General features: G+C 41.0%; 1 protein-coding gene across 5 annotated transcripts in view; it reads right to left on the bottom strand.

Annotated features, from left to right (window-relative positions):
- NR3C2 (nuclear receptor subfamily 3 group C member 2) overlaps positions 1–17,649 on the bottom strand; it is a 422,707-nt gene that overhangs the window by 156,726 nt on the left and 248,332 nt on the right. For all 5 annotated transcript variants that reach the window (XM_072975901.1, XM_072975900.1, XM_072975902.1 and 2 more), the window contains one exon: positions 2,016–2,155. In XM_072975901.1, coding sequence (XP_072832002.1) covers positions 2,016–2,155 — 140 coding nt within the window. The remainder of the gene's footprint in view (positions 1–2,015; positions 2,156–17,649) is intronic.

The following is a 17,649-nucleotide window of genomic DNA, read 5'->3' as shown; positions in this document are numbered from 1 at the left end:
TATATGTGACTCAGTTACAAAAACAATTCTTTCCTCAGCTACGACCAGAGACTACTTAAAACAACAAAAGCTAAGCAAAAACCTCCAAAAAGTTCTTTTGCTTCAGAAGCAGAGAAGGGCAGGTTCTGTAAGCAGCCAAAATGTGGGTTTTGATACGAAGGCTGACCCACAGGCAGGGCTACAAAGAGGCACCCACTCCAAGTGCCCTTCTCCCCACTGCTTTATTCTTACTTATCCCTCTGTTCACCAATTAGTAAGCCAAGGAGGGGAGTCCTCGTATTGGAAGGTATAAAGTGCCATTAGAAAGATGCCAGAGGTAAATCCTACCTCCTTACCTTCTCCTGAGCCAGTCATACAGTTAAGGAAAGACAGAAGAGAGTGGCGGGGACAATAGTCTTAAATACATTGATTTCAGTACTATACACAAAATTTCTTCCCCCATTTTCTGGAAATCAGCCTTCTGGAACCCACCTTTTTCTCAGGGAAATGCTGGTCCCCACCATTGGTCTAAGTGGTTCAGGTTGGCCAACTCCAGCCAGAAGTAGCCTATCAGATGGCTGCTCTCCCCGGCCACAGTGACTGGTAGGGAGGGCGCCACGTGAGTCAAGTTCAGTCTATGGAAATTCAACTGGGGGCTTTCATAAGGAACCCTGGGGACTGAAAACCTCTTTAATGGAAGCCTGGTGGCTGTCTCATCACTATGAGGGAACCTGCATAGGACTAGAGCCAGAGCAAAGTCAAGTGATGGAGAGAATGAGAGTGAGTTCGAATGACCTGGCTTAAGACCATGGCTTGCCTGAAACCAAGCCCACACTAGGACTTTCCAGTTATATGGGCCACTGAATTTCCACTGGTGCTTAAGCCAGTCTGTGTTGACTTTTCTGTCACCTATAACCAAGAGCCCAAATCCCAAGAAAGAAATGCAGAACTACTATTAGCAATTCAATGCTGGGCTTGGGAACTATTAAATAATTAATAGTGTAAATAATATAAAATCATGTACCATCAATTAAATAATGCAGAATCAATCCCAGAAGCACAGAAATAACTACTCGGTCAGCTTTATTCCATCCCAGAACTGAGGACATTTCATCAGCAAAACAAAGACAAAACATTTGAGTCGTTTATACTTAAGCCTCTGAAGTACCAATTCATCTCTCAGAAAAATGTCCTAAGAAACACACCTGCAGGAATCTTATGCTGAACTCCTTAGAGAGAATGAGTGCCAATTACAGAATACTTCTACTGATAGCAAAAAATTCTACACTTTGACCAGTCATAGCAGTCAACATTAATAAAACCATCTGGCCTAAGTCTGATGTTAATTAACTGCTTGTACGTAAGGTTGGAGGAAGGCAAAGACAAACTAAAAGACCATTTCTCCTTACAGAGTACAATTACTTGGACAGAAGCAAAAGCTAGAATAGATACACTTAAAGAATCTCAGTCAAATTTCTCATTTAATGTACTGGTTTGGAAATCTTCAGTAGGATTTCAAATGGGGACCTGGAATCTCAAGCAGCTGTTAGATGACATTATTCTGTACAGAAACAAACTTAAATTACAGACATGATCCTGATAGGAATGTTTTAATTTGCCACAAACACCATATATTTATACAGAAACACAGAAAAGGCAGACACGCTCTATTCTGTGCATGCCTAGTAAAAACGCTCTTTCAGAGCATGCGAATTAAATTTATGGTGACACAGAATTATCTCTCTAAGTCTCAGTGAAAAATAAACTGAGACAAACTAACAACAACAACAAAAGCCCAGTCTTTTTTTGACAGGCTGATCTCAATTGACAATTTCAAATTCTGGCTGTTCAATATTGCTTAGTGGAAACTCTCCAGATGGTTTCCAGACAAGGCATTATTACTATTGATCACTGACAGATCACATTCAAAAACATTTTTAAAAATTACTTCCCAGTAATGCTATAGCGCCAACTGTGCAAGTGAAGGACACACTAGGAAAGAAATACATAAAAGGAACACCCACATGAACATTTACCTTCCACTGCTCGTTTGAAGAAGACTTTGCAGCTGCCACAGGTTACCACCCCATAATGACATCCTGAAGCCTCATCCCCACACACCAAACATATTTTGGAAGGTCTTGAAGATCCAGTAGAAACACTTCGTAAGGTAGAGCTGGGGAAAGAAATCGAGATTTAAATAACTACACTGTAATGGCACATTTGACATGCTATACAGCTTAGCTGAAAGTCTTTCAGTAATCGTGGTTCTGTAAATGAACTCAGTAGGGTCACATACCACGTGACTCAGAAAATGAAGGCAGAGCCCTCTGAGGGGAGTGATGTATCAAGAATTCTGTAGAGCAAAGCCTCTCTTCTCTGTGTACTAAGAAATCATACACAATCGCATGCAAACCTTTTCCTATTTAACATTTACCGAAAAGCATTATTTGCATTCTAGGTGAGCAGGGAGGAGAGAAATCTTGAGCCAAGTCATCGTGGAAGTATTTTAGGCATCAGAGGGTTATTACAATACTTCTTGACTCTCTTCACCCAGACTCAGATTATATATCTCAATTATGTCAGATAAAAAAGTCTCCTCTCTCCAAAACAACTAATTAAAATAAAAATAATTCTTACTTCTACTGCCAATAATTTCACCCCTCGCAGCTCCTGCATTTCTTCCACATTACCTTATATAGGTATGTTCAAATTACTTCATTTACTTACTTATTTACTTACAAATACTTACTAATTTGAAGAGACACAGTCAATACGAAGAACAAGCCATCTATGGTAACTATCTCAGGTATCTTTCATGGTAAGAAACTGAGGAGTTCAGTTTTTAGGGACAAAGTTAACCCTTTAAGCAACAATCTGTAGACGCACTTTTTAAGGAGACTCTTCTGAATATATGCATGACTGGCACAATCTGAATAACACTGTTTAAAATTCTAATAAGGTCTCATAGCTCAGTGACAGGTGGGTACCAAGCAGGCAACAAATTTGATTTTTTTTTCATTCCTAATCCACATGCATTTATTGAATATCCACCCACCGGTCCTGTGCAAGGTACTGAGGAAATGAATATAAACAGCCCTGGCCCTGTCCTCCAAGTTGGTGGAGACACGGACTGTAGCCGTGTGTGCTTAGGTGTGGGGTAATATGGCGGCATGCTGTAGGCTCTGCCTTCCGTACTGCGGAGGGTGGGGGTACACAAGTCAGAGAGGTGACAGCTGAGCTGAGTTTTGCAGCACAACTAGATGGTAGCCAGACAAAGAAAGAGGGCAGAGGAAGCAGGATGTGCAATGGCTCAGAGAAATGGGAGCTGGACGTGTGCAGGGTGGATGGATTCGGGGTATGGCACTGCCGTCACCTTGCTGTCCAGGCTTTCGTCTCCACGTGAAACAGCAGGAACATGGGAAACAGACTCAAAGAAAACACATAAAAGGCTGGAAGGGTTATGTCATGGTGATGATTTCTCTGTTTTTCAAATTAGCCAAAACATGATAATATTGCCTTGGTAATTTTTTTAAAAAACATGATTTGCTATGTTTTAACTACACTCTCACCAAAAAACAGATGACGGAACAAACTATTCAGCCGCTCAGAGCGCTGGAGCACGCCTGACTTTCTAGAAAATGAGTTCTTACATCAAGGACTGAAACAATGTTCTCCAAAGTTGTTTCTCCTTCTGAGAAAAGCACTCTTTATTATTTTTATTAGTGTCCTTTGACTTCTTTATGGCATTCAAAACATTCCATTTCAGCACCAGTAACTTCTCCGGCAGATTAGCCAGTAAAAACTCAATCCATACTCTGTCCGACTCTCCGATGCTTCACAGGGAAATACCATGACTTTGTAAACAATTAGAATGTAACTTAAAAATCATCATTAACATGTAATTGCTTTTCCACAACCACAAACATCTGAGGGATTTGTAGTTAACATTTTTGTGAACCTTGGTCATGGTCCCCAAACTTAAGAGTCTCTTAACTTTCGTCTTTGGAAGTCTCCCCTTCTTCTCCAAACTCACTTTCTGGGCTCAGTTAACAGCATCAGTTATGGGCTGAATTGTGCCCTCCTCCAATTCCTATGCCGAAGTCCTAGCCCCGAGGACATCAGAGTGTGATCTTTTTTTGGGTACACAGTCAGAGCAGAGATGGTTTGTTAAGATGAGAGGTCATTCTGGAGAAGGTGGGCCCCTAATCCAATGTGACTGGTGTCCTTATTAAAATGAGGAAATGAGGACACAGACACACACAGGGGGAATGCCCTGTGAAGATGAAGGAAATGATTCTTTCACAGGCCAAGGAACACCAAAGACGGCCAGCACACTGCCAGAAGCTGGGAGAGGGATGGAGCAGACGCTCCCTCACAGCCCTCAGCAGGAACTGACGCAGCCAACACGTTCATCTTGGAAGTGCCTACAGAACCAGGAAATAACCCACTCCTGTTGTGTAAGCTGCCCATTTGTGGTACTTTGTTAGGGAGCCTGAGCCAACCGGTACAGAAACTTAGACTCACCCCTGACTATTCTTTCTCTCTGTTTTCTTTCCCCATCTGTCAAATTCTAGTTACTTCACCCTCAGAAGACATCCAACTCCAATCACTTCCCACACCTCCTCCGGTGCCACACCAGTCCAAGCTATCAACACCTCTTCCAGGGATGTGCAAAAGCCTGTTGGCTGGTCATCCTGTTTCTCCCTGCCCTCTTCCTTCCCTGGTAGCCAAAATGATCCTTATTCAGTCCTTTGCTCAAAACCATCCAAGGGATTTCCCTCACTCTCAGAGGAAAAGTCAAAGTCAACCTCTGACCATAGAGCCCTGATTTGGCCCCTGAGACTTCACTAACCTCTTTCCCTTGCCTGAGCGCCTTCAGCAACACTGGCCTCCTTGCTAGACCTCAAACATCCGAGGTGTGCTCCCACCTCAGGGCCTTTGCACGTGCTGCCCCCAGTTCACCTTGATATCTCTGTAGCCCCCTCCCTCACCTCCCTTCAGGACTGTATCCAAATACCACTTCCTCAGTCAGGCCTTCCCTGGCCATTCTACTGAAAATATCCATTCTTCCCAACCTCCTTCCCCTCCTGCTGTATTTTTCTCCCTAGGGTATATCACTATCTCACATGTTGTCTGTTCTTTACGTCTTTGGTCTGTTTACTGTTTGGTCCGTTTATTGTTTCCTTCATCCACACAAGAAGGTCAACTCCACAGGGGCTGGGATTTTCTTTGGTGTTTGGTTTTCCACTATGTCCCCAGTGTATGGAATGGTACCCAGTACCTCGTAGGCACCCAGGTAACACCTGGCATAAATGAGTGATCTCAGATAATTGGCATTTTCACAGTAGTCATCAATTCTGAGCTCTGACTTACAGAAAGGGACGTTCTTTGTTTTTAAATGTCTTGAGCATGAAAAGTATGGAGTGAAATCAAATGACGAGCAGTCAAAGAGAAAGTGTAGCCTAAAAAAGGATGCATTGTGAAACTCAAATTAAAAGTCCTTTTGCTTAATGACAAGATTCAAGCAAACCCGAGTTATGTTTCCTTGTTGATCACTAACATCTCTCAATGAGGAAGGCACACGCTTGCCTCTGCAGGCCTCCCAGCAGCCCTCTAACAGGGTTCTTTCTCATTTTCCTGGTCATCGATGTAGATCTCTGGCGTTCAACCTTCGGCCATCTTTCCTCTCACTTCTCCACTCTACCGCTGAATGATCTCCGCCTTCCCGGCCCAAACAGCTCCTGTGGGGAATGGCTTCCCGAACCTGTACATCCAGCTCCAACCTCTCCCCACATTACAATTTCACATGGTCACCTCCTTCACATAACTTCCCTGCCTTTCTGTGCCACTGGCCTCTGGAAGGGTACCGCCACCTGCTAGGTGCCCAGGTTCAAACCTTAACGAATCCGTTTCCAAGTCCTGCTCGTTTAGCCTCGCACCCTCTCCCATTGCTTCTCTTCACTCCTCTGGTGGGAACACTGGTTCAAGCCCTTGTCACTTCCTCAGGGTTCCTCCCCAACCTCCCCCCACCCTGCCCTCTCAAATTCCTTCTACAGTGGCTGACAAATGAAGTTTCCTGTCACAGATTTCTGGTTCTATGACTTTCCAGCTCAGAAACCTTCACCCCTACCCGGTGCCTCCGTGAATGGTAACACTTCAGTCCCTCTTCCTCCTCTGCCTTCCCCCGCTGGTCCTCCCAAGCTTGCGCTCGCCAGGCTCCTACATCCCCATCGGGATGCTGTGGGTACCGCCATCTGTACACCGACTCCCACTCCAACTTCTGCAAAACCCGTCCATCCTCCAAGGGCCCCTGACATTCTCCAGGCAGGATGCCCCACTGTCCCGTTGTCCTGATTCACTGTCCCATTTCCCGAACCCCCCTCCCTCAGCAGTCACCACTGTGGCCCTGACATTCGTGACTTGTGCACTTACCCTAATCCCCTGAGGGCAAGGACCTTGTTGTCCTCTGCCTCTCTGTGCTCTCTGCTGCCATTAGTGCAGCGTTGGTACTATTTATTGAGTAAATGAAATCACACTCTTAATCTCATGACAGTAGAATGTAAATTTCCAAAAGGCGATTTTACAGGAGGTAAGTGAATGAGGCCAAAGTTATAGGTTCAATTCCCATACGGTTCATTTAGCTTTGCACAGAGGGAAAACAAAACAAAACAAAACACATCCAAGGAGACAGACTATCCTCAAAGCTCAGCGAGCTATTCCACAAGCATATGCACTACTGACACAGAAGACAGGCCACAAAGTGTGGGCGGGTCAGGAAAACTCCAATCTCCATTGAGACTCTATCTTGTGGTTATCTCTGAAACTGAAAGTTTCAGTCAAATTGGATTTCAAGCTCAAGTTAAAGTCAATGTATTACACACAGTAAATAGCCATTATTTGATCTGATCAAGCATAAAAACATCTACATGTAAAAACTTACTTTTCCTAGAATAGCTAATCATATGGCACTTAAAATCTTTCCCGCATCTATAATTGTCTCTATGCTGATTTTGCTTAAAATTTCTGCATAAATGTACGCATTATAATGGTATTCTACCTCTTAAAAAACATTTTAATATTGACGAGTTGGGAAAAACTACCCAAATTGGTCATTTTTGGTCTTGGTAATCAAAGACACATTGTTCACAGAAAGAAGTTGATAATCAACAGATAAAGGTAGTTCATAGGATTTTCTACAAATGGTAAAATACTATAAAGCAGAAATGAGTGAACATTGTATTTCCACTTGTAAACCCAGGGAAACACAAGTAAGATGTAACTATTTTCAGCACCAAACATAATAGTTCTAGCGATTCATTGAAGAGATTGAAGAAATTAATCAAAGGTTCATGCTGATTTTGGTGACAACTGGGAGGCGGATATACTAACCAATCATCAAAAACAAGTACCGGGCTCTTTTCCCCCAAAACAGCTGGATGCTTAGGGAGAAGCAGTAAGAAGCTGTGTGAGAAAACATGATTTTTACCAACCAAAAAATAACTGGAGAAATTGGCTAAGAATCTATAAGGCGCCATGCTGTTCCAGGAATTACCATATGGAAAACTGTCTTTCCCCACCTTCCTAACAGTTATATAACAATGCAGTAGTGATTGATCCACTATTCAGTGGCCAGAAATTCTTCAGATGAAAAGAATACCTTGTCTTATTTCTTAAACTCAATTCAATGTGAAGGAAACAAACCTCCCTTCTGCACTATCACTTAATCGGATACACACTTCTACCATCACCACCAGCTACTCAAAAGGTTTTTTCCCCACATGCAGTCAATTCAAGCATTCATTCAGTTACCCAGCGCATAGAGAATTTGGAGGAATATATAAACAACACCTCAGGAAATAGTCTTATGGCCAAACATGCTGATGTGTCGCAATCATTCATTAATTAAACTGTTCATTGGAAGCCTGCCATGGGCCCCACTGTTCTAGGCACTCAGCTGAAATAAGAGAGAAAGTTCCTATTCTCTGGGAGTTTCTGCCTTATTAGGAGAGAAAGACAATACAGAAGGAGGGAAATAAATTCAGATAGTGATGAATGCTAAGAAGAAAATGACAGAGATTTGAGATTGAATGGAATGGTGGAGGGTTCGAATTCTTTAGAAAGGTGGCCTGAGAAGTCGGCTCGGGGGAGACGGCCAGGCGTGGGAGGATGCCGAGCAGAGGGAAGAGCAAGTGCAAAGTCCCTGAGACAAGAATGAACGTGACACATTCCAGAGACGGAAACAAGGGCGACGTGGCTGAAAGGAGGAAGGGGTAGGGGTGGTGGGCTGTGAGGGCCAGGAAGAAGACAGAGAGGGACCACGTGGGTCTGCAGGGCTATGGTAACGACAAAGGATGCTATTTTAAGTGCCGTCACGAGTGATGTGAATATTGAGATGATTTAAGCAGAAGGGTAACATGATCTGAGTGACATTTAAAAATCTTACTTTGGCTGCTGTCTGGAGAATGGACTACAGGAGTGGGTGATGTTGGAACTGGGGAGACCAGCCAAGTTGGCTCCTGCAATTATCCGGGCAGGAGATGATAATAGCTTGGATTAAGCTTAAAGTTGTAAAGACAGTGAGAGAAATGGCCTTTTTAAAAAAGTAGACAGTACCAACAGGACCCGCAGAGAAACTGGATGGCGGTGCTATCCGTATTTACAGATTGGAGGGAAGAGCAGTCTGGGGGGGGTCTGTTGTGGACCCAACAGTGGTAAAACAGTATTGGTATGCTATGTTCCTATTTTTTGTAAATAGTAGAATAGCAATAATATTAAGTCACAATCTACGCATAGGAAAAACTGGGAGCAATATATATCAGGAGTATGTAACCTTTCTGGGCCAGTTTTGTCACCTGTTAAGTAGTGATTACAGTAGTGCTATCTTATTGGGTTCTTACAGGTTAAATTACTTGGTATATTTAAGAGCATTTACCACAGGGTCTGACACAAAGTCAGTGCTATTTAAATCCTGGCTATTAATAATCAGTATTACTACTGGATCTACAATTCTTTTGTTTAACTGAAGTACAGTCAGTTACGATTGTACAGCACAATGTCCCAGTCATGCATATACATGCATATATTCATTTTCATATTCTTTTTCATTCAATGTTATTACAAGACATTGAATCTAGTTCCCTGTGCTATACAGAAGAAACTTGTTTTTTTAATCCATTTTTATGTATAGTGGCTAACATGTGCAAATCTCAAACTCCCAAATTTATCCCTTCCCACCTCCTTTCCCCCGGTAACGATAAGATTGTTTACTATGTCTGAGTCTGTTTCTGTTTTGGGATCTACAGTTCTTAACAGTGACTGCCATAGGAGTGGAACTATAGATAATTCTACTTTTCTGTATTACATTTTTCTGTACTGCTTTAAATTTATATAAGCATGTATAAACATAGGTTAGCAGCAGAAAAAAAGGTTTTTAACAATATAGTATAAGAGAGTGGTACACCAGCAGCCGTGGTGTTTGCTTACTGCACAGGCAGTGTTCCGTGTACAAATGGGTTTGGGTGTCTCTTGTAAGAACTCTGGTTCCCCTGATGTCTGTAGTGTGCAGGTTGGGAACAGCCACATTATATCATTAAGATAAATCATTGTTTATCAAATATATACTGTTTCATATAAAGAACACTGAGAAACGTTAAGAATTTGGAGAGCACTTGACATACAAAAGATATGTTTCAAAAACAAATCAATGACTTTAAGGACTAGTTTACTAAAATCCTTGTTTTCATCCACACGTAAAATACACAAAATAAAAAAACCCAAAAACCTTTTTGCTGTTTCCTTTTGTTTTGATAAGCATCCATCCTGAGTCACAATATTTAACCTGAGGGATCTCATGTTAGTTTTCCCATTATTTAGGGGGACTATTTGGGAGTGATTCTTGTGGAACATTTTCTTTTATGGGATTATCTTTGATGATAAGTGAATCATTAATGTTTTGGAGGATAATTTACCACTAAATAAGATTCATCCTCTTAAATCACAGTTCATAATGCACCACAGACAGGAATTAAATAATTGGTACACAGCTTACAATCTCAGATGTATGAATAAAGTTACAGACAAAGTTACCCGACACAGAAAATTCAGGGACATAACTACCTTGGAAGATAAAATTTAAAGCACAATGATGGCTGGTTAGTCTTTTCCAATTTACTTTTTTGTTTGTTTTCACAAGTTTATACGATTAGTAATATTTCTTAGAGTGGCTCTGTTTAATGAGATGTATTTTCTCTACTCTGAATTTCATTTAAGTGAATGCAATTTTCCCATAAAGGAATTAAAATTATAATCTAGAGAGCACAGCTTCAGCACAGCAGGAAAGTATCCTGACAGATATTAAAGGGAAAAAAAAAAGGTAGGAATATTTTGGATCACAAGAAACTGACGCCCACCCTAGTGTGTATAAAATTTCATTTTAAAAATAAGGATATATTCTAGAAGGGCATTCAAGTAACTTTTTCTCCTTAAACTATGGTTAGGCAAATACATATTTGATCAAAATATGCAAAATCTATTTTTTTGGAAAACAGGCAAAAATACTTAAATCTAGATTAAAATGTATTTTCTAAAAAAACAAAGAAAACTGTCAGATGTAATTACTGGCCGCTGTACTGCTAATGAATCATTTTAATCAAATGATTTTTACAAAACACGGGTATGTGGAAGTCCTTCTGAGGACACAAAGACGGCAAATCACTTGTACTTTCACTGAGTTTAGCTGAGTAGGGGAGGTAAGACCTGGAGACCGATAAATATTCAAGTCACTGTGTGGCAGGAGTCATCCATGGCTTAAAAATAAGTCAGAATTCAGCAAGAGCCCAATAACTTGCTGCCGGGATGACGGACAGCTTCAGGGAGGAATGGGGCAGTGTGAAAATGAGCTGGAAAAGAAAGCAGCCCAGACCAGGACAAACACACTGGGGTCCAGAACTTGACAAGCTGCATCCTAAAAGTGCAGAAAAGGGCAAAACTAAGTGGTTAGAGATGATCCTCAGACAATGAATTGAAACATCTGGTTGACAACTGAAAACATGACACGGAAAATGAAGAGAGATGGGTACACAGATCTACCACATTAGAGGACACAAAGTGATCGGTTACAGTTTTTAACATGTACAGAGTAGACAATGACAGCAGAAAGGTCTGATGACCTGGGAGGAAACTAAGGACCACTGAGAAGGGCAAGCAGGGAAAACATGCTCAACAAGAGAAAGGCTGAAACCTACTTAAAAGGCAGGTTGCTCTCAGGGAGCAAGGATTCTAGATTTTATTCATGGAACCGTGGATGAGCTCACCCGAGCGAAAGGTAAAATGAAGAGAAAAGAAAGTCATAGGTGGCAGTCTACAGGAAACTAGCATTTCTGGTCAGGCAGGGAAAGAACTTGCTAGCAAACCAAAGAGGAAGAAAAATCAAAGAAGAAAGACCAAAGAGGCAGGAAGGCAAGACAACGCAGAGTCTTGCAATCAAAGAGAAGAGATCAGGAACGGGAGACCAGCAGGGTCAAATGCCACCAAGAGGCTGAGACTTAAGGTTGACCACTGGGACACGGTCATCATTGACACCGCCGACCTCAGTGATGGCTGTCTTTCCTGCATATGTAAGATGGCATATATAAGCCACATTAAAGTGAAAGGCACTCCTCATCTTCTCTATTAAGAAATTTCCATATTCACGCAAGTTGTCTTTGTCATAAAACAATACCTGGTAATTTGAGCCTATGCAGCCTCTAAACAGATCTAACATCAAATCATCTTCAGAAACATGCACTGAGCACATACATGCTGGTCAGTGGTTGCTAATACAATGACCAAATGTATGTGCTTGAAAAAAAAAAAAAGCCTCCATGTTTTATTTTGCCCCTGCGATTACTGGCATGTGTGAGTCTATTTATACACATTGTAAGTTAGTTACTTAGCATCCCCTGGGATGGAATCGTGGACTTATCACATCATCTGTGGGTCAGTACTTTATAAAGTATGTTTTAAGGAGATTACGTCTAAATACCTGCTTGAGTTGTATTAAAGGAGGTTTTAAGGAGATTACCACAAAATGCTTGCTTGAGTGTTTTTAATTACAGTGACTTTGCTTTTGACACATACTATAAATATTCAACATGATTTTATGTTCCCCCTGAACATTAACTATCCTTGTGCTAAGATGCAGACTTTGATGCTGAGACCGATGGCATGAGCACTGAGCACTCGTGGGTGCTGCCAAGCTGTGGATCTTGAACCCAAGTTATTTAGAAATTACTGATTTCAGTGTGTTTTTAGCTTATCCCATTTTCAAGAAGTTGATGTAACACATGCTTCATCATGGCCTTTCTGAGCAACAGAATACAGCTTCTCTCTATACATTTAATTAATGAGTCAAAACTCCAAACAGCTTTTTCCCAGAGTTGTTTTTCGTGCAGTCTAGAAATAATAATTTTCAGTGCCCCCGTTACTGCCCTCTGGTTTGCCAGCTCAATTCAGCTACTACTGCTGCTCATACGTAAGATCACAGAGGCTTTTCAACTGCCACCTTCTACCTGCCTTATTCTAAGTTTTTCCACATGGGGTAAAGGGACAGCCTTCGTTATTTCAAGAATTTACAGGTGATAGGTTTAGAGATGCTCACTCCAAAATCTATAAATCAATGACATTAATGACAATGTCCTAGCACTCTTGGGGACAGTAAACATGACACCACGCCCCGTTTACTTCAACCTACTCAGTGTTTGATTCTGAGCAGTTACCACTCCTCCAAATATTAAAATCAGCAACTTAACAAGGCATCAAAAGTTGCAAGGAATGCTTAGATTAATTGGATCAAATGAATTCCCTTTCTAACATCTCAGTTTCTGAATAATCAATGAGGTATCACTTGAGAGTTAGGGGAAAAAAACTGGAAAAAAATCCCAAATAATAAACGTATTTTCTTAGGGTTAATTCTATAATTGTGAAACATCACTATTTTCTGGTCCGCTTAATACTGTTTTTCAGTAAAGTTATAAGGCATCTATCAAAATAAATCTTTCCCATTCACACATTAGCTTATCACAGGTGAAAAAAAATAGTGGCCCTTTTCAAAACACTAAGAAATTTTTCTAGTTATGAGGGCTTTCTCCACAGGAGCCTACAGTATAACCACACACAGGAAGAGTAACCCTGACCTTACTCTGCTTAAAGGCGGTGTGACCTGCATCTGGGTCCTGTCGGAAGGCGTCACCACGAAGAACAGTTTTGTCAGTGTGGCAAAGTGCTACGCAGGCTGATGACCGGCCCCACTGGTAAGCTCTGAAAAGAAGGTGTGTGTGTGCCCATATACCTAAAGAGAATCACACACGGACACTCGAACATGCCAGAATCTTCTGCAGCGTTCTTCTGCTCTGCAGGTAATTTTCATTAAGAATTCCCTCGGGAGAAAAAAAGAGGCAGAGGCTTCATGTAGGAGCAACCCGAGGCCACTAGGCAGTGGGTCTGGATAACTGAGTCTGCAAAGTAGCTCAGAGGCGCCTTTCCAACCCCTCCCCCGTCCTCTCAGGATGGAGGAATCAACGCCGCACTGTTCCATCAGGAGCTGTCTATGCTCACCTTGAAGTTCCCTACAGAGCTGCCTTGTAAACCTCTCCCACTTAAGCACACTTTGCAGGATTAGGCCATATGAAGACGATGCTTTCCGACTGTTTTTGACCTGCAGAATCAGGAATTTCTTATGGTTCCATCTGACACACGTCTGGCCACTGGCTTCACCTGTCTACCACAGCACAGCACCTCTAAGTCAGTAAGACGATCATCTACTGTCACGTGGGCAACAGCACCTGCTAAGGATGACGGTCTCAGGCCTCCAAGGTGACACAAGGAAGGACGGGGTGAAGTTCAACACTGCTTATCCCACCCCCAACACTGTGCCAGTCCCTTCCACTACCACATTCTCTGGTGATTCCGGCTATTACTTTAGAAACTGTTGTTGTATACTTTGTTTATTTTTTCTGATGAATTTCAGTACTTCTGCTTTTACCTGAAATGCTAGTTAAAAAAATTCTTTTGTGTATATATATATATATATATTTTTTTAATTGAAGTATAGTCAGTTTACAATGTGGTGTCAATTTCTGGTGTGAATGAACGTACACATATTCGTTTCCATATTCTTTTTCACCTTAAGCTACTACAAGATATCGAATATAGTTCCCTGCGCTGTACAGTATGAACCTGTTTATCTATTCTATATATTATCAGTTAGCATCTGCAAATCTCTGACTCCTCATTTGTTCCCTCCCACCACTCTTCCCTCAGCTAACCACAAATTTGTTCTCTGTTCTCTGCCAGAGAGTCCGTTTCTGTTTTGCAAATAAGTTCGTCTGTCTTCTTTTTTCTTTTAGGTTCCACATGTAAGTGATACCATGTAATATTTTTCTTTCTCTTTCTGGTTCATTCCACTTAGAATGAAAATCTCCAGGTCCATCCATCGTTTACTCTACGTTTATAAAATAAATAAAAACAAAAATTAAATAAACAGAACTATCTGCTCATCACCTGACTCAGCGTAAACAGAGCAATGACAGAACCCTGGGTACTTTCCCTGGGTCTTTCCCTTTCTTAGAGCTCGAAGTCTGGGGCTGCTTCTTTGATTTCCTCCCTCTGAAAAGACTGGAAGCCCAAGGCTGCAGAAGGGCTGGTCTTTGGCTAGCTAAGAGCGCGCGCACGCACACGCCGACTCACTGCAGCTCCGTGCGGCCAACACGAAGGTCCACAAAAATGCGGAATGTATTTATTTAATTAGCTATCATCTTTTCTAAGTATCCTGCACCCCAATTTACTCTTTTTTAACATTTTTTATTGATTTACAGTCATTTTACAATGTTGTGTCAAATTCCAGTGTTCAGCACAATTTTTCAGTCATTCATGGACATATACACACTCATTGTCACATTTTTTTCTCTGTGATTTATCATAACGTTTTGTGTATATTTCCCTGTGCTATACAGTGTAATCTTGTTTATCTATTCTACAATTTTGAAATCCCAGTCTATCCCTTCCCACCCTCTACCCCCCTGGTAACCACAAGTCTGTATTCTCTGTCCATGAGTCTTTAGATTCCACATATGAGCAATCTCATATGGTATTTTTCTTTCTCTTTCTGGCTTACTTCACTTAGAATGACATTCTCTAGGAGCATCCCCCACTTTACTCTTAAGGAAAAAAATCAAGAAAAAAAATCTACCAAATACTCTGCTTCTTCATCCTTCTCTTCCCATCTCTGTCCCACTTTCTTCTGCCCCAACCCTGCTTTCATACATATTTCTGCTTCAAGAGAAAAGCTACCACTAGTATCAGAGGTATGGGCCTATCTGGTCCTTGCAGAGCAGACATTGAAAGTGTTTCAGTATTTCTGCAAATGGCATTATTTTATTCTTTTTTATGGATGAGTAGTATTCCATTGAGTATATACAACACAATAAAGCCATTTGCAGCAACATGGATGGACCTAGAGATCATCATTCTAAGTGAAGTAAGCCAGAAAGAGGAAGAAAAATACTGTATGATAGCACTTATATGTGAAATATGGGGGGGAAAAAAAAGAGGACATTAATGAACTCATCTACAAAACAGAAACAGACTTGCAGACATAGTAAACAATCTTATGGTTACCAGGGGAACAGGGGGTGGGAAGGGATAAATTTGGGAGTTTGAGATTTGCAAATGTTAACCACTATATATAAAAATAGATAAAAACAAGTTTCGTCCCTATAGCACAGGGAACTATATTCAATATCTTATAATAACCTTGAATGAAAAAGAATATGAAAACAAATACATGCATGTGTATGTATGATTGGGACATTGTGCTGTGCACCAGAAATTGACACACTGTAACTGACTGTACTCCCATTTTAAAAAATTTGGAATGAAAAAAAAAAAGAATATTAATGCCCCTTAAAAAAGTGTTCTAATATTTAATTTAACTTGAAATCAAGACCATTTAGATATTTGCCAGTAGTGGAGTCACCTTTTCTTTAGCTAGTTCACTTATACCTCCTTCCTCACCATCTCTCTGTTGCTAAGGAAGAGGGAGAATGAGGCCCAAATCTCCCTCCAAGCAGATAGGTCGTGTGCTATGAGCAGTAAGCAGGTTTTTGTCCCTCTTTTCATTTACTCAATAGCATTACCAAGGACCTAGCATATACCAGGCATTGTTGTAAGTCCTTGATACATATCAGCTAACAGAATACACTAAAATCCCTGATGTTTGGAAATCATGTTCTCAGGCTGAGAGGGGGGTGGTGAAGCCAGGCTTGCAGACACATCCCTACTGGAAAGTAAAGGAATATTAATATATCGATTAACTTTGGGAACAATTTTAAATTATTTTCCCCACTCTTACGAAAATCTCTCAAGCCTGCTTAAAACAGCCCTTCCTCAAAGCATGAAAAACCGAAACGAAAGGTCTAGATTCAGTTAATGCAATGTAACTCCTATCTCTTATAAATGAGATGAGAGTCATGAGATTAAAGAACGTGCTCCCAAGAGTACTGAACCAGGACTTAAATATATACTTTCACCGTTTAATCCTGAGTGTGTGTGTGGGGGGGTGTGAAAATGCCCTTGGAATTTGTTCAAGTAAATATGCCAATCTTTTCTTGCTTTCACTGAGGTGTGGTAGCCCTTCAAATAAAAGGTACTCATACTTTTACAACTGATGTTAATATTGGATTTTTAATTACCTTCCAATGTTGCAGAAAGCCGTACTCATGAAAGGCAACTGCTAAATGCACCAAAATAACTTTTATCATTTTCCTGACATTCTTAAAAGCAATTACAGAAGCGTTTCTCTAAAGTTTAAAAAAATTAAGTTAGGCTTTTGCCTTTGGAACAGATCTGAGGAAAGATGAAAAACATTTTTAAAACAAGGCAAATGGCATAGATATCAAAGCATATGTGACATTGTTTAGTGGTCAGAAGCAGTTTCACTGAAGTTTGTGAAAAAAATTTTTTTTCAGAGTGCCTATAGTGATGAAAGATGGTGAAGTCGAGGAAGGGCGTTCCTACAGGTTAAACAGCAACAAGGCAAGAAGCAGTGTAGAGGTCACTTAGATCCTTCTTGCTTCAAAAATGTCCTCCTGCCACCACCGCTGCCAGAGGAGAAACAGAGGGACGGCCACCTGATACCACCACCAGCGATAGGAGGGATCCTCGCCTTCCTCTTTCTGTTTTATTATTTGGAAATACCTAAAGGAAGATTTACTAAATCTGCTGTGTTTCATCTCAGTGCCACAGAACTAGGACTCCCAGATGCCCAACTTGATTTCAAGGACACTGCATATACGCTCTATCAACACCTGCTTGCAACTGAAAATTTAAAACCTATATCAATATTCTCTTTTCTAGTGTCTGAAACAGTGTATATACTATGTGTCCTCTTTGGTAGAGAGAAAATATAAAAGATTTTCAAATAAAGGGAACATAATACAGATGTGTATACACATATGTATTTATATCTGGGCAAATTCTACATGGTTTAAAGAATATGGTGACTAACATAATTTTTTTTTTTTTTTAGTGGAGGTACTGGGGATTGAACCCAGGACCTCATGCATGCTAAGCAGGTGCTCTACCACTGAGCTATACCCTCCCCTCCACAATTCCTTTTAATACAGTAAAATA

Source organism: Vicugna pacos, chromosome 2, assembly GCF_048564905.1.
Source record: "Vicugna pacos chromosome 2, VicPac4, whole genome shotgun sequence".
NCBI classification, from domain to species: domain Eukaryota; kingdom Metazoa; phylum Chordata; class Mammalia; order Artiodactyla; family Camelidae; genus Vicugna; species Vicugna pacos.
Note: the sequence above shows the minus strand (reverse complement) of the source record. Positions and strands in the feature narration are given on the sequence as shown.